The 22,943-nt window shown below is 49.8% G+C and overlaps 2 protein-coding genes across 4 annotated transcripts in view; one reads left to right on the top strand and one right to left on the bottom strand.

Annotated features, from left to right (window-relative positions):
* The first annotated feature begins 8,776 nt into the window (after window positions 1-8,776).
* OXA1L (OXA1L mitochondrial inner membrane protein) lies at window positions 8,777-14,512 on the top strand. The gene is made up of 10 exons (XM_038741354.1): window positions 8,777-8,876; window positions 11,621-11,734; window positions 12,059-12,266; window positions 12,794-12,937; window positions 13,121-13,206; window positions 13,308-13,472; window positions 13,620-13,724; window positions 13,806-13,968; window positions 14,037-14,117; window positions 14,198-14,512. Exons 1-10 carry the CDS (start codon window positions 8,814-8,816, stop codon window positions 14,302-14,304), a joined length of 1,236 nt encoding a protein of 411 aa, XP_038597282.1. The 5' UTR covers window positions 8,777-8,813; the 3' UTR covers window positions 14,305-14,512.
* A 94-nt stretch (window positions 14,513-14,606) lies between these two features.
* SLC7A7 (solute carrier family 7 member 7) overlaps window positions 14,607-22,943 on the bottom strand; it is a 44,908-nt gene continuing 36,571 nt past the window's right edge. For all 3 annotated transcript variants that reach the window (XM_038741351.1, XM_038741352.1, XM_038741353.1), the window contains 7 exons: window positions 22,470-22,614; window positions 17,710-17,833; window positions 17,237-17,340; window positions 15,835-15,931; window positions 15,566-15,715; window positions 15,258-15,441; window positions 14,607-15,087 (listed from right to left, as the gene is read on the bottom strand). In XM_038741351.1, the coding sequence (XP_038597279.1) occupies window positions 14,984-15,087; window positions 15,258-15,441; window positions 15,566-15,715; window positions 15,835-15,931; window positions 17,237-17,340; window positions 17,710-17,833; window positions 22,470-22,614 (908 nt within the window). In that variant the 3' untranslated portion in view covers window positions 14,607-14,983. The remainder of the gene's footprint in view (window positions 15,088-15,257; window positions 15,442-15,565; window positions 15,716-15,834; window positions 15,932-17,236; window positions 17,341-17,709; window positions 17,834-22,469; window positions 22,615-22,943) is intronic.

Raw genomic sequence — 22,943 nt, forward strand, 5'->3', positions numbered from 1 at the left:
CCTGCAAGCTTGGTGTTGCTTTGGGGGCTTTCTCTGAGCCAGGCTAGAGAGTCCATTAATAGTATTGAGCCCTTTCCGCGTGCAGAGCACTGTGCTAAGCAATGGGGAGAGTATGGTCGAATCAATGGACATGATCCCTCCTCTTCAGGAGCTTTGCAGTTTTGCCCTCTAGACTGTAAGTTCTGTGTGGACAGGACACATGTCTAGACTGTGAGCCCGTTGTTGGGTAGGGTCCATCTCTATATGTTGCCGACTTGGACTTCCCAAGTGCTTAGTCCAGTGCTCTGCACACAGTAAGCGCTCAGTAAATACGATTGAATGAATGAATGTCTACCAACACAATAGTACTCTCAAGCACTTAATACAGTGCTCTGCACGCAGTAAGGGTGCAGAACATGACACTGATTACAACAAGTATAGGACAGCTGTGTTCATCTGCTCCCTCGCACCCCACCAATGTAACAGGTAGGGGTTGGGAGTGGAGCGAGGACCCCTGAACCCCATTAGCCTGGGGGCTGAAGGGGAAGCTGCCTCAATAATAACAATAATTATGGTATTTATTAAGCACTTACTATGTGCCAGGCACTGTAGTGCTCCAGCGCTTCGAACAGTTCTCGGCACATGGTAAGCGCTTAACAAATACCATCATTTTTATTACAAGCAAATCAGGTTGGACACAGTCCATGTCCCATGGGGGGCTCACAGTCTTAATCCCCATTTTACAGATGAGGTAACTGAGGCTCAGTGAAATAATAATAATAGTGGCATTTATTAAGCGCTTACTATGCGTCAAGCACTGTTCTAAGCACTAGGGAGGTTACAAGGTGATCAGGTTGTCCCACGTGGGGCTCACATTAATCCCCATTTTACAGATGAGGGAACTGAGGCGTTAAGTGACTTGCCCAAAGTCACATAGCGGACAATTGGTGGAGCCGGGATTTGAACCCATGACCTCTGACTTCAAAGCCCGTGCTCTTTCCACTGAGCCACGTTGCTTCTCTAGTAATAATAATAATGATGGCATTTGTTAAGCACTTACTATGTGCAAAGCACTGTTCTAAGCGCTGGGGGGGATACAAGGTGATCAGGTGGTCCCACGGGGGGCTCCCAGTCTTAATCCCCATTTTACAGATGAGGGAACTGAGGGTGGTGCCACCTCCCTGACTTTCTCTGTCCCTCCGGGCACCTCCGATCTCTCCAGAGCTCTGCCCCAGCCAACCTGTGCCCCACCGAGCCAGTGAGAAGAAAGGGGCAGTGCGCAGGCCCGGGGAGAGAAAGGATTGGGGCTCAGTTACCTCAGTTTCCCCCCTGGCTGCAGTGAGGTCACAATCGCGCCACCCTCCCCTGAACCCGGCTCAGGGGCAGCAGTCCGGGTATGGAGAACCCTGGGAGGGGTGGGGAGCGGAGTACAGGATGGGAAATCTCCCCTCCAGAAAGGGAAGCCAGAGGCTAGAGCGGGAATTCCAACAGGCCCCTGCCCTTGGAGGCCCAAAGAAGTGGAAGAGATTTTGCCGCTTCTTCCAGAAGAGCAAAAAGAAGGTAGGCGGGGGGGCTGTGGGATTGATTCCCGGCTGTGCCCGTCACCCACCCTGGCGGCATTGGCACACCATAATCATCATCATCGTCATCATCAATCGTATTTATTGAGCGCTTACTATGTGCGGAGCACTGTACTAAGCGCTTGGGAAGTACAAATTGGCAACATAATCCCACTCCCCCTCTCTGCAAACCCCCTGCCTGCCCTCCATTTCCTGCCCGGAGGAGAAGGAGAGCGGAAGGGAGCAGTGTGGCCCAGTGGAAAGAACACAGGCTTGGAAGTCAAGAGGACCTGGGTTCTAATCCTGCCTCTGCCACTCGCTTGCTGTGTGGACTTTGGGCAAGTCAAAGCTTCTCTGTGCCTCCTTTTCCTCACTTTAAAAATCGGTCATTTATTGAACGCTTACTGTGTGCACAGCATTGCACTGAGCGTTTGGGAGAGTAACAGAGTTGGTAAACTGTTCCTTGCCCACAGAGAGTTTACAATCTAGAGAAGCAGCGTGGCTCAGTGGAAAGAACACAGGCTTTGGAGTCAGAGGGCAGGGGTTCAGATGCTGGCTCCGCCAACTGTCAGCTGTGGGACTTTGGGCAAGTCACTTCACTTCTCTGGGCTTCAGTTCCCTCATCTGGAAAATGGGGATTAAAACTGTGAGCCCCCCGTGGGACAACCTGATCACCTTGTAACCTCCCCAGCGCTTAGAACAGCGCTTTGCACATAGTAAGCGCTTAACAAATACCATTATTATTATTATTATTATTATTACTATTATTATCTAGAGGACAAGCTTAATAGGAACTCAATACCTGTTCTCCCTCATCATCATCATCATCAATCGTATTTATTGAGCGCTTACTATGTGCAGAGCACTGGACTAAGCGCTTGGGAAGTACAAATTGGCAACATATAGAGACAGTCCCTACTCAACAGTGGGCTCACAGTCTAAAAGGGGGAGACAGAGAACAAAACCAAACATACTAACAAAATAAAATAAATAGAATAGACATGTACAAGTAAAATAAATAAATAGAGTAATAAATATGTACAAACATATATACATATATACAGGAACATATATACATATATATGTGAGCCCCATGTGGGACAGACTCTGACTTGATTAGTCTGACTTGATTAACTTGCAACTATCACAGCATTTAGAACAGTGCTTGACACATAGTAATCACTTAACAAATACTATTATTATTATTATTATTATTATTATTATTATTAGTATTATCCACCTCCGCACTCAAGGCCATCGGTGAATTCTTCCTCACCCTCCAGGAAAACCGGTGTCTGGGAGTGGGGTGGTCTGTCCCCTCCCGCATTGAACCAAACCCTCCTCTTCCTCCCGTTCTCTCTCAGGGCAGAGACGAATCTCTCCTCTCCCTGGAAGAGCTGGGTCCCAACGGAGAGTCGGAGTCAATTCTGCCGATCGTGTCGTCAGCCAGGGACGCTCACTACCCTTCCCAGTGCCGGCTGACGAGGGGCATTGAGGTGCCCCCTCCCTCGTACTCCATACTGTGGGAGGCCGGAGACGGGGGCGAGAAGGAGGACAACCACCACTACCACCAGGCGAGGGGCACCCTGGTCTACGTGGGGCTGATGGAGGATGAAGACTCCGAGGATCAGGCAGCGTGGGCTCCCGGCCCAGCCCCGGAATAATAGGGCGAGACATTCCTGCTGCTGCTATTCCGGGATGGAAGCTTCCCAACAACCGGGTCTTTCCAGGGACTCAGCTTCCCGGGGAACCCAGGCTGGGGGGCAATAAACTCATGGAACATCTCACCTGTGATGTCTCCTCCATCGTGGAAGCCCCAGGCTTCAGGGCTCCGGAAGCCGCATGGCCTGGTGGGAGGAGCAGGAGATTGGGAGTCGGAAGACCTGGGTTCAAATTCCGGCTCTGCCAACTGCTTGCTGTGTGAGCTTGGGCAAATCACTTCGCTTCTCTGGGCCTCAGTTACCTTATCTGTAACATGGGAATTAAGACTGTGAGCGCCATGTGGGACAGGGATTCCGTACAACCCAATTTTCTTGTATCCACCCCAGCTCTTAGTACAGTGTGTGGCACATAGTAAGCACTTTACAGCCACAATAATAACAATAATTGCTATTATTATTATCATTATTAAGAAGAAGAAGAAGAAGACCTGGGTTCTAACCCCAGCTCTGCCAATTACCTGCTGTGTGACCTTCACTTCTCTGTGCCTCAATTCTCCAATTCTCCTTCCTATTAAGACTGTGAGCCTCATGTAGGACATACACAAATACACACACACACACACACACACACACACACACTGTCTCTCTGTCTCTCTGTCTCTGTCTGTCTCTCTCTCTTCCTTTCCCAGGTCAGGGCCAAGCTGACTTAATTCCTCTGTGCCTCAGTTACCTCACCTGTAAAAAGGGAATTAAGACTAGAAAAAGGGCCAAGCTGACTTAATTCCTCTGTGCCTCAGTTACCTCACCTGTAAAAAGGGAATTAAGACTAGAAGCCCCATGCAGGACATGGACTGTGGCCAACCTGATTAACTTCTATATACCCCAGCACTTAGTACAGTGCCTGGGACATAGTGCTTAATAAATACCATATTAAAAAAAAAAAGTTCCATCCAGCCCTAGATCACTGTGACCACTTCGTTGTCATGGATACAGAAGATGCACATCATCTCTTCTCTATTCTGGGAGCCCGTAGCTCACCTGGAGAAGCTGGGAACCCACAGAGGGTTGGAGGGGAGTGAGGTCAACAAGAAGCAATCAATCAATTGTATTTATTGAGCGCTTACTGTGTGCAGAGCACTGTATTAAGCACTTGGGAAGTACAAGTTGGCAACATATAGAGACGGTCCCCACCCAACAGTGGGCTCACAGTCTAGAAGGGGGAGATGGAGAACAAAACAAAACGTATTAACAAAATAAAATAAATAGAATAGATATGTATGTTGTAGTGGATAGACCACGGGCCTGAGAGTCAGAAGGTCCCGGGTTCTAGTCCCGGCTCTGCCACTTGTTTGCTGTGTGACCTTGGGAGAGTCACTTAACTTCTCTGTCCTTCAGTTTCCTCCTCTGTAAAACGGGGATTGAGACTGGGAGCACAATGCAGGACGCGGACTGTGTCCAATCCGTTCTGTAGTACAGAACTGAGCGCTGGGGTAGATGCAAGCTAATCAGATTGGACCCAGTCCATGTCCCGCATGGGGCTCACAGTCTTAATCCCCATTTTCCAGGTGAGGGAACTGAGGCACGGAGAAGTTAAGTGATCTGCGTAAAGTCACACAGCAGACAAGCGGCAGATTTGGGATTAGAACCCAGGTCCTCTGTCTCCCAAGCCCTTATTCCGCCATCCTGGCTACTGACATGCAATTCATTTTTTAGCTCTGCCAGAGGGGTGTCTGAGGTAATTTAACTGCACGGCCCGTCCATGCAAGCCCTGTAATTGAAACAAGATTCCCCTGCAGGCTGTCCGTTTGCAGGTGCGGCTAAAAATAAAATAAATAAAGTCACGGGGCGAAGTTCTATGGAGGCAACTGGGTGACCTCACCAAGATTTCCCCATCTGATTTCCCCAAACCACAAGGGAGAGGAAGCTACTAATTGATTGGGTTTCTCCTCTGGGGAAGGAGACTTTTAAAGAAAGGCTCTTTGTGTGGGGGTAAGAAAGCCCAGCCTCCCCAGCACCTAGAGAGAGATCAAGATAAATAATTTTAAAAAGAAGTAAGAAGGGAGAGAAGCAGCATGACCTAGTAGATAAAGCACGAGCCTGGCGGTCAGAAGGACCTGGGTTCTAATCCTAGCCCTGCCACTTGTCTGCTGCATGACCTTGGCCAAATCACTTAACTTCCCTGTACCTCAGTTACCTCGTTCGTTCAGTCGTATTTATTGAGCGCTTGCTGTGTGCAGAGAACTGTTCTAAGCGCTTGGAAAGTACAATTCGGCAACAGATAGAGACGATCCCTACTCAACAACGGGCTCACACCTTAGAAGGGGGAGAGAGACAACAAGACAAGCAGGCATCAAGAGCATCAAAATCTGTAAAATGGGGATCAAGACTGTGAGCCCCTCCGTGTCTAATCTGATTAGCTTGTATCTACCCCAGCACCATTGTACAGTGCCTGGCACATAGTAAGTGCTTAACAGATACCATTAAAATATATACATTTATATTTAAATATATTTATATATTATATTGTTAAAATAATAATATTTATTAATATAATAAAATATATTTTAATGGTACCTGTTAAACACTTATATATTATATATATAATATTATAATTATAAATTATATTGTATTGTATTTATTATATTAATTATATTATATTATATTGCATTGTATTATTATATTATATTATATTTTACATTATATTAGAGAAGCAGCATGACTCAGTGGAAAGAGGACGGGCTTGGGAGTCAGAGGTCATGGGTTCTAATCCTGGCTCCCCCACCTGTCTGCTGTGTGACCTTGGGCGAGTCACTTAACTTCTCTGAGCCTCAGTTCCCTCATCTGTAAAATGGGGATTAAGACTGTGAGCCCCACGTGGGACAACGTGATCAGCTTGTACCCTCCCCAGCGCTTAGAACAGTGCTTTGCACATAATAAGCGCTTAACAAATGCTATTATTATTATTATTATTATTAAGGGGGAGACAGACAACAAAACAAAACAAGTAGTCAGGCATCAAGAGCATCAAAATCTGTAAAATAGGGATTAAGACTGTGAGCCCCTCCGTGTCTAACCTGATTAGCTTGTATCTACCCCAGCACCGTTGTACAGTGCCTGGCACATAGTAAGTGCTCAACAGATACCATTAAAATATATATATTTTACATATTATATTATATAATTATATAATTATATTATATTATAATGTATAATTATATTACCATGTTATATTATATAATATACTGTATTAGAGAAGCAGCATGGCTCAGTGGAAAGAGCACAGGCTTGGGAGTCAGAGGTCATGGATTCTAATGCCAGCTCCCCCACATGTCTGCTGTTTGACCTTGGGCAAGTCATTTAACTTCTCTCAGCCTCAGTTCCCTCATCTGTAAAATGGGGATTAAGACTGTGAGCCCCAAGTGGGACAACGTGATCACCTTGTACCCTCCCCAGCACTTAGAACAGTGCTTTGCACATAGTAAGCGCTTAACAAATGCCATCATCATTATTATTATTAAGGGGGAGACAGACAACAAAACAAGTAGTCAGGCATCAAGAGCATCAAAATCTGTAAAATGGGGATTAAGACTGTGAGCCCCTCCATGTCTAACCTGATTAGCTTGTATCTACCCCAGCACCGTTGTACAGTGCCTGGCACATAGTAAGTGCTTAACAGATACCATTAAAATATACATATTTATATTTAAATATATTTATATGTTATATTATATTGTTAAAATAATAATATTTATTAATATAATAAAATATATTTTAATGGTACCTGTTAAGCGCTTATATATATATAAAACTGCTACCTCCCCATCTTTAAAGCCCTAATAAAATCACAGCTCCTCCTTTCTCTGACTGATCTCTCACCTGCTCACCCTTGTGAGAGCAAGAAAGGCTAGAAGGTAGTGTAGAGTTTGAATGCCAGGGTGTAGGGAGGGGAGGGGTTGAAAGGTCATGCGACCCCCCCCATCCCTGTCACTCACATGGGATGGCCCTTTACCCTATGAGCAGCACCCCTAGATTGGGTCCCACTCCTACCTTCAATCAATCAGTAATACTTATTGAGTGTCTGCTATGCGCTGAGCCCCCTCCTTCCTCTCCCCCTCCTCCCCAGTCAGTGTCCCGGGCTGGTCCTTACCCAATTCCAACCTGAAATCCCCCTTTGACATGAAAGAGGAAAAAAAAATCAGTTTCCTTAACTCTTTCCACAGAACTACCAAACTCAACTTCACTGCCGAGCCCCTTCTTGGTGTGGTGGTCCAGGGAGGTTCATCCCATCACAACACAGCCAGGATATTATCCAGGCACAAACAATGGGGGGGAAAAGGGAAAGGGGCACGAAAATTATTAACTTTAGCGTGCAAACTCTTCAAAGGCAGGAACTGCACCTCTGCCTCTAATGTGCTGGAACCTGATGTCCAGCACCTAGTCACAGTAACAGATTATTATAATAATATAATAATATATAGTGCTGGAACCTGATGTCCAGCACCTAGTCACAGTAACAGATTATTATAATATTATTATTATATATATTATATATATATATTATATTATTATAATAATCTGTTACTGTGACTAGGTGCTGGACATCAGGTTCCAGCACATTAGAGGCAGAGGTGATAGATAATAATAGATAATAGATAATAACAGATTAGAAAAGCAGCGTGGCTCAGTGGAAAGAGCCCGGGCTTTGGAGTCAGAGGTCATGGGTTCAAATCCCGGCTCTGTCAGTTGTCAGCTGTGTGACTTGGGCAAGTCACTTCACTTCTCTGTGCCTCAGTTCCCTCATCGGTAAAATGGGGATTAAGACTGTGAGCCCCACGTGGGACAAGCTGATCACCTTGTAACCTCCCCAGCGCTTAAGGCAGTGCTTTGCACATAGTAAGCGCTTAATAAATGTCATTATCATTATACTTGTTAAGCACTATGTGCCAGACACTGCTGGAGGCACTGGGGTACATACAAGTTAGCTTGGACACAGTCCCTGTCCCACATGGGGCTCACACTTTTAATCCTCATTTTACAGATGAGGTGACTGAGGCCCAGAGAATCAATCGATCAATAGTATTTATTCAATCAATCAATCAATCGTATTTATTGAGCGCTTACTGTGTGCAGAGCACTGTACTAAGCGCTTAGGAAGTCCAAGAAGTGAAGCAACTTCCACAAGGTCAAACAGCAGACATGTGGTAGGATAGGAATTAGAACCCAGATCCTTCTGCCTCCCTGGAAGATAATTTTCAAATAACCGTTATCCCTCTTTCCATTTTTTTCCTCAGTAAGGGACTCAGACCCCACATTAAAAAGGGAGGGTGAAGAAGCGTTTTAATCACTTCTGGTGGTACAGAATCAAATATGGCCGACGGGGGCGTCAGCCCGTTGAGTTAAACGAGCCTCTTTGCCCTCACTAAAGATGGCCGACGACGCCCACGGGTCGTCTTCCTCACGGCCGGCTCTTCGAGCGAGCGTGCCCTCATCAAACATGGCCGCCCTGCCCGTTGTTCTGAGGAGAATCGGGATTTCCGCCCTCATCCAATAGGGCGCGTCCCGAGTTTGCCGCGTGACTGCGCAGGCGCGGCGAGGAGGTCTTTTGACCGGCAAGATGGCGGTCCGCCGGGCCTGCGGCCGTCGGGGCCTGTTGCTCCTGTTGAGGCCGCAGAGCCAGGTACGGGGATGCCGGGGGCCAGCGGGGGACCTAATAATAATAATAATAATGGCATTTATATATCACTTTTACTATGTGCAAGGCACTGTTCTAAGCGCTGGGAGTTTACAAGGTGATCAGGTTGTCCCACATGGGGCTCACAGTCTTCATCCCCATTTTCCAGATGAGGTCACTGAGGCCCAGAGAAGTCAAGTGACTTGCCCAAAGTCACACAGCTGACAAGTGGCGGAGCCCCCTACTGAGAGCTCACCTCCTCCAGGAGGCCTTCCCAGATGGAGCCCCTTCCTTCCTCTCCCCCTCGTCCCCCTCTCCATCCCCCCCATCTTACCTCCTTCCCTTCCCCACAGCACCTGTATATATGTTTGGACATATTTATTACTCTATTTTACTTGTACATATCTATTCTATTTATTTTATTTTGTTAGTATGTTTGGTTTTGTTCTCTGTCTCCCCCTTCTAGACTGTGAGCCCACTGTTGGGTAGGGACTGTCTCTATATGTTGCCAGCTTGTACTTCCCAAGCGCTTAGTACAGTGCTGTGCACACAGTAAGCGCTCAATAAATACGATTGATTGATTGATTTGAACCCATGACCTCTGACTCCAAAGCCCGGGCTCTTTCCACTGAGCCACGCTGCTTCCACCTGTCCTCAGGCCTCCTCATTCATTCATTCAATTGTATTTATTGGGCGCTTACTGTGTGCAGAGCACTGTACTAAGCGCTTGGGAAGTACAAGTTGGCAACATATAGAGACGGACCCTACCCAACAGCCTCCTCGCCCCATCCCCACCAAATTGGGGTAGTTATTTAAGTGCTTGACTTGTGGCAGGCACTGTACTAAGCGCTGAGGCAGAAGCAGCGTGGCTCAGTGGAAAGAGCCCGGGCTTTGGAGTCAGAGGTCATGGGTTCGAATCCCGGCTCCACCACATGTCTGCTGTGTGACCTTGGGCAAGTCACTTAACTTCTCTGAGCCGCAGTTACCTCATCTGTAAAAATGGGGATTAAGACTGTGAGCCCCACGTGGGACAACTTGATCACCTTGTATCCCCCCCAGCGCTTAGAACAGTGCTTTGCACATAGTAAGCGCTTAACAAATGCCATCATTATTATTATTATTATATGAGCTAATCAAGTCAGACCCTGATCCAAGTCCCACGTGGACTTCCTAGTGTAAGGGGCAGGGAGAACAGATATGTGCATCTGTATATGTGTATATGTTTGTACATATTTATTACTCTATTTTACTTGTACCTATCTATTCTATTTATTTTATTTTGTTAGTATGTTTGGTTTTGTTCTCTGTCACCCCCTTCTAGACTGTGAGCCCACTGTTGGGTAGGGACTGTCTCTATATGTTGCCAGCTTGTACTTCCCAAGCGCTTAGTACAGTGCTCTGCACACAGTAAGCGCTCAATAAATACGATTGATCGTTCTGCAGATGAAAGCGACTTGCCCAAGGTCACACAGCAACTGTGCTTCAGTTCCCTCATCTGTAAAATAGGGATGAAGACTGTGAGCCCCCCGTGGGACAACCTGATCACATAGTAAGCGCTTAATAAATGCCATTATTATTATCATTATTATTATTATTGTTATTATTATTATTATTGAGGGGCTGAGTTGGGATTGAAATCCAGATCCTCTGCGCTTTCTACTGTGCCAAACTGCAATTTGGTGCTAAACGGTGCCCAAACCAAGACCTCTGACCCCCTCGGCTCACCTTCAGTGTGTCCCGGGGGATGGTGGGGTCCCCAGTGTTGTCTAGTGGATAGAGCAGGAACCTGGGAGTCTGAAGGACGTGGGTTTTAAGTCCGCCTCCGTCACTTGTCTGCCGCGTGACCTTGGACAAGTCATTTCACTTTTCTGTGCCTCGGCTACATCATCTGCAAAATGGGGATTAATAATAATAATTACGGCATTTATTAAGTGCTTACCATGTGCAAAGCACTGTTCTAAGCGCTGGGGAGGTTACGAGGTGATCATCATCATCATCAATCGTATTTATTGAGCACTGTACTAAGCGCTTGGGAAGTACAAATTGGCAACATATAGAGACAGTCCCTACCCAACAGTGGGCTCACAGTCTAAAAGGTGATCAGATTGTCCCATGGGGGCTCACAGTCTTAATCCCCTTTTTATTCATTCAGTCATTCAGTCGTATTAATTGAGCACTTATTGTGTGCAGTGCACTGTACTAAGCGCCTGGGAGGTGCAAGTTGGCAACATATAGAGACAGTCCCTGCCCAACAGTGGGCTCACAGTCTAGAAGGGGGAGGCAGACAACAAAACAAAGCATATTAACAAAATGAAATAAATAGAATAAGTGAGGGAACTGAGGCCCGGAGAAGTGAAATGAAACAACAAAACAAAGCATATTAACAAAATGAAATAAATAGAATAAGTGAGGGAACTGAGGCCCGGAGAAGTGAAATGAAACAACAAAACAAAGCATATTAACAAAATGAAATAAATAGAATAAATGAGGTAACTGAGGCCCGGAGAAGTGAAACGACTTGCCCCAAGTCACACAGCTGACAGTTGGCAGAGCAGGGATTTGAATCCGTGACCTCTGACGCCAAAGCCCGTGCTCTTAACACTGTGCCACGCTGTGAGCCCCATGGAGGACAGGATCTGGGTCCAAGGTGATTAGCTTAAGTCTACCCCAGCGCTTAATACAGTGCCTGGCACAAAGTAAGTGCTCAACAAGTACCACTGTCATTATTATTGTTGTTTTTATGCCTTTAGGGCCACAGCGGCTGCAGGCCTGAACTCTTGCTGCGCCCCGAGGGCCACCTTCATCGTCTGGGCCTCACCCCGCGATGCCTCAGCACCACACCTATTGTGTGGGCACAGACTCAGGTAGGAGCAGAGCCCCGATCCAGGTGCGTCTCGGGGGTGGCAGAGCCCCAAGGGCGCTTCGGGAGATGGAGAAGGGGGAGCCGGGAAACGTTTCCCTTGGAAAAAGTGGAGAACAGATTGGTTTAACTCTTCATGGAGGTAGAGGATACATTCATTCAACTGTATTTATGAATGTATCCCCTTCCCCGAATGACCTCTCCAAAACTCGTCCAGGCAGAGGATCCTGGGTGGATTGGGGGCGCGAGGCTACAGGTCAGTTGTCCCAAGTCTGGGGCAGGGAGTACAGGGAAAGGGTCCTGGAAACGGTCTGTCCTTTCCCCACAGGTGCCTCCAGCCCTTCCCGCAGCCCCTTCCCCTCCCGCGGTGACAGAAGTGGCCCCAGATGGGGCGGCGGACGTGGCCCAGGCGGCCGCGGAGCAGAGCTTGACGGAGCTGGGCCTGGCCGCGTACACCCCGGTGGGGTTGGTCCAGAACCTCCTGGAGTACATGCACGTTGACATGGGGCTGCCGTGGTGGGGAGCGATTGTCACGTGTAAGGGGAGTGGGAAGGGAGGGAGGCTTGGGCGGGATCCGAGGAGCCCCAGCTGGGCGAGGCCACGGGGTGGCTGGAAGTCAGCTTGGGTGGGTGAAGGGGAGGGGGAGGAGAAGGTGGATACTGCCCATCTCTGAGAGAAGAGGCGTGAGACAGTGGGGACAGACACTGCTAGGCTGTGAGCCCGCTGTTGGGTAGGGACTGTCTCAATATATTGCCAAATTGTAGTAATAATAATAATAATAATGATGGCATTTATTAAGCGCTTACTATGTGGGAATTGTACTTCCCAAGCGCTTAGTCCAGTGCCCTGCACACAGTAAGCGCTCAATAAATACGATTGAATGAGTGAGGGCAGCCTGGCGGGCATCTGTGCAAGTCAGGGGAGGAAGGCTCATCTTGGGCCTTCCTGGAACTTGGACCAGAGAGGTCCAGGGCTACAGCCAAGGGGGGCCGGGACCCCCTCCCCGCAGCCGGGCCGCAGGAGCGAAGCCCCTGGGTTCACCCGCCTGTCCTGGTCCCCGCAGGCACCGTGGCGGCCCGCTGCCTAATCTTCCCCCTCATCGTCAAGGGCCAGCGGGAGGCCGTCAAGATCAACAACCACATGCCCGAGATCCAGAAGCTGTCCGCACGCATGAACGAGGCCAAGATGTCCGGAGACAAGTTTGAGTGTGAGTCCCGGGGGGGGTGGGCTCTGAGGGAAACGAGAGTCCCATAGCTAGAGCTTCGGTGCCTTGCTGTGGGAAGTGAAGGGTTAGATGCGAATGTGCAGTGGCCAGTGTCAGGGGGCATAGGAGATGGGGTCCCTCTGCAGAATCCTGTCTCCGACCCTTGTCTCCTCCCCTCTCCCTCAGTCTCCAAGGCCTTCTCAGACCTCCAGTTGTACCAGAAAAAGCATGACGTGAATCCCCTGAAGGGCTTCATTGTGCCTCTGGCTCAGGTGAGCATCTCCCTCCCTGTCCCCGCCCCAGGGGGAGAGCCCAGAAAGGAGTAAGGCCTGCTTCTAATGCCCATCCCTCTATCTCTCTGTCCCGGGCACAGGCCCCCATCTTCATCTCCTTCTTCATCGCCTTGAGGGAGATGGCCTACCTCCCCGTGCCGAGCATGCAGAGCGGTGGGCTCCTGTGGTTCCCGGATCTCACAGTCGCTGACCCCTTCTATGCCCTGCCTCTGTTGGTCACCGCTTCCATGTGGGCCGTCCTAGAGGTGAGCAGGGTTGGGGGGCTGAGGTGTAGGGCAGTTCTGGTGGTGGGGGCCGAAGGGGACGTTTGGTTTTGGGCGTCCTCCTGTCGTCCACTCAAGCAGCCCCCGATCTCTCCCTCCCCACCCAACCCTCTATTTGCCCGTTGGCAGCTGGGAGCCGAGACAGGTGTCAACAACGCCAACCTGCGCGTGATGAAGACTGTCATCAGAGTGATGCCACTGGTGGTCTTGCCCTTCACCATCCACTTCCCCACAGTAAGTTGTGCCCGCCGTGCCCAGCTCCGCCGCCCTCCCCGCGGGGCCTCGCCTCCCGAACTCTTCTCCCTTCCTCCCTAGGCCGTGTTCACGTACTGGCTCTCGTCCAACCTCTTCTCCCTGGCCCAGGTGGCCTTCCTGCGGGTCCCCGCCGTGCGCATGCGGTTGGGCATCCCCGCCCGGCTCGTGCATGACCCCAGCCAGCTGCCCCCTCAGGAGGGCCTCATCAAGAGCATCAAGACAGGTAGGGCGACTGGCCCGGGGTGAGGGGCGGCAGGAGGCGGGGGGATGAGCTGACTCCACCTCCCCCAGGCTGGAAGAACGCCCAGGCGGCCCACAAGATGCAGGAGCGGGAGCGGCGCATGCAGAACCACCTGGAGCTGGCCGCCAAAGGTGAGGGAACTGGGAGGGCTGCGGTCCGAGGGCCGTCCCCATCCAGTCTGCCACTCACCCGCACTTCTCTCCGCCCCCAGGTCCCCTCCGGCAGACCTTCGCCCAAAACCCCCTGCTCCAGCCCGGCCAGGAGAAGCCCCCCGGCAAACCCAGGCCAAAGCGACCCTGGGAGGACACGCTAGGCTGAGCGCCCCGCCTTGCACTGGAACCCCAGGAACCGCCCGTCTTCTCCCACCAGGGCAGCACCCCTTCTTTACGGGCGGGCGATCCCGGACTCTGAGCTGGGGTGGAAAGGGAGACGGAGGTCTTTGCCCGGTCTGTGTTTGGTAACAGGTGGGGAAGGGTTTGGGTTACTCTTCCCTGGGAATAAATAAACCTGTGAGCTCTCATGCTGGTTCCTGATTTTTCATCAATCATTTGGGGCTGAGGGGGGTGTCCTGGCTGGAGCTCAGTCTGGTGCAGGCCTAAGAGAAGCTGAGCAGAGCCCACTGGAGCAATTCCCCTTTATTGTTCTCTGTGGCCTAACGTCCCTCTCCGTCCTGCCCGGCCAGCCGCTCACCTGCAGTGGCAACAGGCCTCGGTGCCAGCCCGCCCTGGGTGGGAAGAGGTGTGGGACCGGGGGAGGGACCCGATCCCCTCCTTCCCACCCCCAGTTGCACCATTACCAACAAAACCTGAAACAGGCAGCAGCAAAACAAATAAGTTACGCTCGGCCTCTTGGAGCCAGTTCAGTGGGGGCACTGCCACCGTCCCCAGGCCCGGTGGGGGTGATCCAGCCCCCACCACCACTCCGTCCTTGACCCCGGCCATGGGAGAAGGGAAGTTCCTGCCCTCGGCATCCCCCCGGGAGAGGCGGTGGGAGTGGCTCAGTTGGACTTGGAGTCCTGACGCTTGTACGCCTCGTCGTCTTCCAAATCCATCTCCGCTACCACCGACTGGCACAGCACCTGGACGTACCACGAAGCCGAGGCTGCGGGGAGGGAAGAGAGGGGCTTGGGTCGCTGGATCCAGCCTTGAGAGCCTTAATTCCACGGCCCAGCGCCGGCCCGGACTACGGGATTTTGACGCGGCCGGCCGAGGGGCAAGGGAGCAGCCGGGCGGGGGTGGGACCGGCAGGTAGGGCAGGAGGCCGGCACGAACCTACGATCCTGCGGAGGCAGTGGGGCCGCTTCTGTTCCGGGACGCGGATGATGAAGAAGTAGAAAGGCAGGCCCGAGAGGGCGATGCCGATGCCGATGAGGGAATTGATGGTGTCGCTGTACAGCGGGACGGCCACCAGGAAGATGGTGCAGAGGCAGAAGATGACGGGGAACACCAGGCTCAGCTGCAGGCAGGAAGCCGACACGGGGCTCAGGACGCCCACCCCTCCAGCCCAGTCCAGAACCCCCCTCCCGGTCCCGGCCGGCCCACCGGGGCCTCTCCCGCGGCCTGGCCTCTGGCCGGCTTACCTTGAGCGGGCGAGGGCGATCGGGCTGCTTCCAGCGCAGGTAGAGCTGCCCCATGATGGAGAGGCCCACAAAGAACCAGTAGCTGAAGCTGTAGTAGTTGATGAGCTGGAAGATGTCTTCCACGCACAAGTAGACCAGGGCCATGGCCCCCTGTGGGCACAGACCCCGGGGCTGACAAGCGGCCGGGCTTTCCCCGCGGTGCCCGTCGCCCGCCACGCTGCCCTCTCGGCTCCGCTGCCCCCGCAACCCGGCCCCGAGGTCGCGCTTACGTTGAAGAGCAGCGCGGGCACGGGGGTGAACCGCTCTACGTGGATCATGGAGATGGCATCGGGGAGGTGGCCCTCTCGTGAGCCCACAAAGAAGAGTCTGCCAGGCAAGAGAGACGGGGTGTTGGGGGACGGAGTGCGGGGTCGGGGGAACCGAAGCCCGCAGGGCTCTGGAACTCGGCTCCCCACCCTCCCTGGCTTCTGAAATCAGTGGTATTTACTGAACACAATGTGCAGCATGGCGTACTGGGCTGAGTGGCCGAAGGGCCTAGGTTATAATCCCGGCTCTGCCAAATAATAATAATAATAATAACGGCATTTGTTAAGTGCTTACTATGTGCTAAGCGCTAGGGAGGATATACGGTGATCAGGTTGTCCCACGTGGGGCTCACAACCTTAATCCCCATTTTACAGATGAGGTAACAGGCTCAGAGAAGTGAAGTGACTTGCCCAAGGTTACACAGCAGATGTGGTGGAGCCGGGATTTGAACCCATGACCTCTGACTCCAAAGCCCGGGCTCTTTCCACTGAGCCACGCTGCTTCTCTATGCTTGCTGTGTGACCCGGGGCAAGTCACTTCACTTCTCTGGGCCTCAGCTACCTCTCTGTAAAATGGGGATTAATACTGTGAGCCCCATGTGGGACAAGGACTCTGTCCAGCCCAATTTTCTGGTTACCAGCCCAGTGCTTTGTAAAGTGCCTGGCACATAGTAAGCGCTTAAGAAACACCACAATCGTTTGGAGAGTGTCATAAAGTTAGTAGACGCTGCCTGCCCTCATGGAGCTTACACTGTAGTGGGACAAGGAGCAGTGTAGTAGAGCTAGGACTGTCTGTAGGATCATACGGCGATTAGGCTCCATTATGTTGCCAACTTGTACTTCCCAAGCGCTTAGTACAGTGCTCTGCACACAGTAAGCGCTCAATAAATATGGTTGATGATGATGATGATGAGCCCGACTAATTGTAAGAATGGAAATTCCTCAAGGGCAAGGACTGCCTTGTCTGTATTTCCCCTCAGGGCCCGGTGCAGGATTAGGGGCTCAGTGAATCATCATCAATCATATTTATTGAGCGCTTACTATGTGCAGAGCACTGTACTAAGCGCTTGGGAAGTACAAATTGGCAACATATAGAGACGGTCCCTACCCAACAGTGGGCTCACAGTCTAAAAGTGAATAGTGAATAGTCCAGACTATGCTCTAGACTGTATTCTAGGCCGTCTAAAATTCTCAAGACTGTTAGCTTGCTGGGGGCGGCGAGCGTGTCTACTAACTTTATCGGGTTGTACTCTCCCCAGCACTTAGTACAGTGCTCTGCGCACAGGGAGCATTCAATAAATGCCGCTGACCGAATACCGTAGCCGACAAGCTCTCCTTCCAGAGGACGGCCCTCCCTGGGTCTTACCTGGATGCAGCCACGATGGAGGCGTTGAGACCCCCGAAGCAAGACAGGGCGACGGCCAGAGGGATTGTCCAGTTGAATACCCCAAAAATTTGGTCAGCGAAAGTCTAGGGGACAAGAAGGGGAGAAGGGGGGTAGATCAGTGACATTCCAGGAGGGAGAGGAGGGGGGTTGTATACAGCTCCTCACCCCACTTCTCTGGGACTCTTGACAGACCCTCCCCCTAGTTGGGATGGAGAATCATCAGTCTCGCCTCCACCATCAATGAATCAATCAATCGTATTTATTGAGCGCTTACTGTGTGCAGAGCACTGGACTAAGTGCTTGGGAAGTACAAGTCGGCAACACATAGAGACGGTCCCTACCCAACAGCGGGCTCACAGTCTAGAAGACACCGTCCTGCTGTCTGCCTAACCCTCCCTCTGCAAGATTGGTCCACCACCGGCCCACCCAGGCCAGTTGCGGGCCCCAGTTACCACGGCAACAGCGTCGCTGCCCAGGATGTCCTTTATGTCCAGTACGGTGTAATAGGCCACATTGGTCAGGATGTAAATGATGGTGACAATGGGCATGGAGATGCCAATGGAGAGGGGTAGGTTCCTGTGGCCAGATTAGAGGAGAGGAGTTAGTCAATCAATCAATCAATCATATTTATTGAGCGCTTACTGTGTGCAGAGCACTGGACTAAGCGCTTGGGAAGTCCAAGTTGGCAACATATAGAAACAGTCCTTACCCAACAGTGGGCTCACAGTCTAAAAGGGGGAGACAGAGAACAAAACCAAACATAGTAACAAAATAAAATAAATAGAATAGATAGGTACAAGTAAAATAGAGTAATAAATATGTACATATATACATATCATCAATCGTATTTATTGAGCGCTTACTGTGTGCAGAGCACTGGACTAAGTGCTTGGGAAGTACAAGTTGGCAACATATATAGTCCCTACCCAACAGTGGGCTCACAGTCTAAAAGGGGGAGACAGAGAACAAAACCAAACATACTAACAAAATAAAATAAATAGAATAGATAGGTACAAGTAAAACAGAGTAATAAATATGTACATATATACATATCATCATCAATCGTATTTATTGAGCGCTTACTGTGTGCAGAGCACTGGACTAAGCGCTTGGGAAGTCCAAGTTGGCAACATATAGAGACGGCCCCTACCCAACATCATCATCATTATCATCAATCGTATTTATTGAGCGCTTACTGCGTGCAGAGCACTGGACTAAGCGCTTGGGAAGTCCAAGTTGGCAACATCTAGAGACAGTCCCTACCCAACAGTGGGCTCACAGTCTAAAAGGGGGAGACAGAGAACAAAACCAAACATACTAACAAAATAAAATAAATAGAATAGATAGGTACAAGTAAAATAGAGTAATAAATATGTACATATATACATATATATACATATATACACATATATATATACATATATATACGTGTGTATACATATATACATATATATACACACACACACACACACACATATATATATATATATACACACACACACACACACACACATATATATATATATATATATATATATATATATATATATATATATATATATAGTCCTGTCCCCCACCTCCATATCTTGCAAATCCCAGATGCCAGCCCCAGACAACCCCTTCAGCATCTTCCGCCCAGGGTCCGTGCAGCCCTAAGCCCCAACCCCTCTAGACTGCAAGCCTGTTGCGGGCAGTGAATGTGTCTGTTCACTGCTGTACTGAGCTCTCCCAAGCTCTTAGTACAGTGCTTTGCCCAGTTGCCAACTTGTGAGCCCCCCGTGGGGCAACCTGATCACCTGAACAGTGCACTGCACATAGTAAGCACTTAATAAATGCCATTATTACTATTATCATTATTCCCAAGCGCTGAGTACAGTGCTCTGCACACCGTAAGCGCTCAATAAATACGATTGATCGATTCTCTGTGCTCCAGTTCCCTCATCTGTAAAATGGGGATTAAGACTGTGAGCCCCCCATGGGGCAACCTGATCATCTTGTAACCTCCCCAGTGCTTAGAACAGTGCTTTGCACATAGTAAGCGCTGAATAAATGCCACCATTATTATTATTACTGTGTGCAGAGCACTGTAGCGGTGTGGTTCAGTGGAAAGAGCCCGGGCTTTGGAGTCAGAGGTCATGGGTTCAAATCCCGGCTCCGCCAACGGTCAGCTGTGTGACTTTGGGCAAGTCACTTAACTTCTCTGTGCCTCAGTTCCCTCATCTGTAAAATGGGGATTAAGACTGTGAGCCCCACGTGGGACAACCTGATCACCTTGTAACCTCTCCAGCGCTTAGAACAGTGCTTTGCACCTAGTAAGCGCTTAATAAATGCCATCATTATTATTATTATTATTATTATTAAGCGCTCAGTAAACACAACTGAATGAATGAATGATTCTAGACCAGGAGAAAGTGGTCCCCCCGGGGGGCTCACAGTCTTAATCCCCATTTTACAGATGAGGGAACTGAGGCCCAGAGAAGTCAAGTGACTTGCCCAAAGTCACACAGCTGACAATTGGCGGAGCCGGGATTCAAACCCATGACGTCTGATTCCAGCTCATGCTCTTTCCACTGGTAGGGACCGTCTCTATATGTTGCCAACTTGTACTTCCCAAGCGCTCAGTACAGTGCTCTGCACACAGTAAGCGCTTGCTCAATAAATACGATTGAATGAACCGAGCTATGCTGCTTCTCTAATAGTAATGGCATTTATTAAGCGCTTACTACTGAGAAACAGCATGGGTCAGTGGAAAGAGCTCAGGCTTTGGAGTCAGAGGTTGTGGGTTCAAATCCCGGCTCTGCCAATTGTTAGCTGTGTGACTTTGGGCAAGTCACTTCACTTCTCTGTGCCTCAGTTACCCCATCTGTAAAATGGGGATTAATCAATCAATAATCGTATTTATTGAGCACTTACTGTACGCAGAGCACTGGACTAAGCGCTTGGGAAGTACAAGTTGGCAACATATAGAGACGGTCCCTACCCAACAGTGGGCTCACAGTCTAGAAGGAAGAGACAGAGAACAAAACAAAACATATTAACAAAATAAAATAGAATACATATGTACAAGTAAAATAAATAAATAGAGTAATAAATCCGTACAAACATAATACACAGGTGCTGTGGGGAAGGGAAGGAGGTAAGGTGGGGGGGATGGAGAGGGGGTGGAGGGGGAGAGGAAGGAGGGGGCTCAGTCTGGGAAGGCCTCCTGGAGGAGGTGAGCTTTCAGTAGTAGTAATAATAATAATAATAATAATGATGATGGCATTTGTTAAGCGCTTACTATGTGCAAAGGCCTTGAAGCTCTCAGATTAAGACTGTGAGCCCCCCCGTGGGACAGCCTGATCACCTTGTAACCTCCCCAGCGCTAACAGCAGTGCTTTGCACATAGTAATCGCTTAATAAATGCCATTATTATTATTATTATTATTATTATTATTACTATGTGCTAAGTGCTGGGGAGGTTACCAGGTGATCAGGTTGACCCCCAGGGGGCTAACAGTCTTAATCCCCATTTTCCAGATGAGGCCCAGAGCAGTTAAGTGAGTTGCCCAAGGTCACACAGCTGACAGTTGATGGAGTCAGAATTCGAACCCATGACCTCTGACTCCACAGCCTTTCCACTGAGCCATGACATAGTAAGCACTGAACAAATACCATAATTAGGAGGACTCCAAGGGCCCTCCTGGCCACCCGCTGGACGGCTGGTCCTTGCGGGGAGACTGGGGGGGCTTAGTACAGTGCTCTGCACACAGTAAGCGCTCAATAAATACGATTGATTGATTGATTGATTGATTGATTGATTGATTGATTGATGGGGGGCAGGCCTTCTGTCATTCTACTGTCCGTCCAGCAGGTGGCGGCATGGCCGCAGGCTGGCCCAGCTCCAGAAGCTCACAATCTCCGCCGGAAATAATCATAATAATGATAATCATTTTGGTATTTGTTAATAATCATAATAATAATGGCCTTTATTAAGCGCTTACTATATGCAAAGCACTGTTCTAAGCGCTGGGGCGGATACAAGGTGATCAGGTTGTCCCATGTGGGGCTTACAATCTTAATCCCCATTTTACAGATGAGGTCAATGAGGCCCAGAGAAGTTAAGTGACTAGCCCAGCAGCGTGGCTCAGTGGAAAAAGCCCGGGCTTTGGAGTCAGAAGTCATGGGTTCAAATCCCAGCTGTGTGACTTTGGGCAAGTCACTTCACTTCTCTGGGCCTCAGTTACCTCATCTGTGAAATGGGGATGAGGACTGTGAGCCCCCGCGTGGGACAACCTGATCATCTTGTAACCCCTCCAGTGCTTAGAACAGTGCTTTGCACATAGTAAGCGCTTAATAAGTGCCATTATTCTCCCCCTTCTAGACTGTGAGCCCACTGTTGGGTAGGGACTGTCTCTATATGTTGCCAACTTGTACTTCCCAAGCACTTAGTACAGTGCTCTGCACACAGTAAGCGCTCAATAAATACGATTGATTGATTATTATTATTATTATTATTATTACAAGGTGATCAGGTTGTCCCATGTGGGGCTTACAATCTTAATCCCCATTTTACAGATGAGGTCAATGGGGCCCAGAGAAGTGAAGTGACTAGCCCAGCAGCGTGGCTTCAGTGGAAAAAGCCCGGGCTTTGGAGTCAGAGGTCACGGGTTCAAATCCCGGCTCTGCCAACTGTCAGCTGTGTGACTTTGGGCAAGTCACTTGACTTCTCAGGGCCTCAGTTACCTCATCTGTAAAATGGGGATTAAGACTGTGAGCCCCACGTGGGACAACCCGATCACCTTGTATCCTCCCCAGCGCTTAGAACAGTGCACATAGTAAGCACTTAACAAATACCATCATTATTATTATTATTATTAAATACCACAGTTAAGGCCCAGAGGAGCCCATCTCTTACTCCATTACGTAGCTTACTTATCTCTAACATCTCCTTTCCTTCTCCCTTCTTTCGGTAAATTATTTTAGTGTCTGTCTCCCTCTCTAAACTGTAAGATCCCTGCGGGCAGGGATCATATCTTCTTACTCTACTGGACTCTCCCAAGGGTTTAAAACAGTGCTCTGCATAAAGCACTCAGGAAATAATGCTCTCGATCGACTGGTGGCAACGCAGCCAGAATGAGGAGTGAGGCCAAGCCAAGATGAGGGGGCCCGGAGCCAGGGGACGGGGGTGAGCTTGAGGAGGGGGAGTGGGGATACCAGGGGGGCCTCCCACCTCTCGGGGTTCTTGATCTCCTCGGTGACATAGTTGAGGGTGTCCCAGCCCGAGTAGGAGAAGAGGGCTGAGTACAGAGCCAGGGCGATGTCCCCCATCTGCAGTGACGAGCCTTCAAACGCGTTCTCGAAATGAGACGAGTGTCCTGGAGCCGGGGAGGGGACGGGGCAGCGGGGAGAAGACCGGAGGGGAGAGAAGCCGAGAGGAAGGGAACAGAAGAGTTAGTCCTTACTTCACTAAGCACAACACAGAGTGGGCCCCTCTACACTCCTCGAGGGCAGGGATCATGTTGACTAACTTTACTGGACTTTGCCAAACGTTTAGTCCAGTGCTCAACACGCAGCAAGCGCTCAGTCAATAATAATAATAATAATGGCATTTGTTAAGCGCTTACTATGTGCACAGCACTGTTCTAAGCGCTGAATAATAATAATGATGATGGCATTTGTTAAGCGCTTACTACGTGCAGAGCAC

The sequence above is a fragment of the Tachyglossus aculeatus genome (assembly GCF_015852505.1).
Source record: "Tachyglossus aculeatus isolate mTacAcu1 chromosome 12 unlocalized genomic scaffold, mTacAcu1.pri SUPER_6_unloc_1, whole genome shotgun sequence".
NCBI lineage: Eukaryota > Metazoa > Chordata > Mammalia > Monotremata > Tachyglossidae > Tachyglossus > Tachyglossus aculeatus.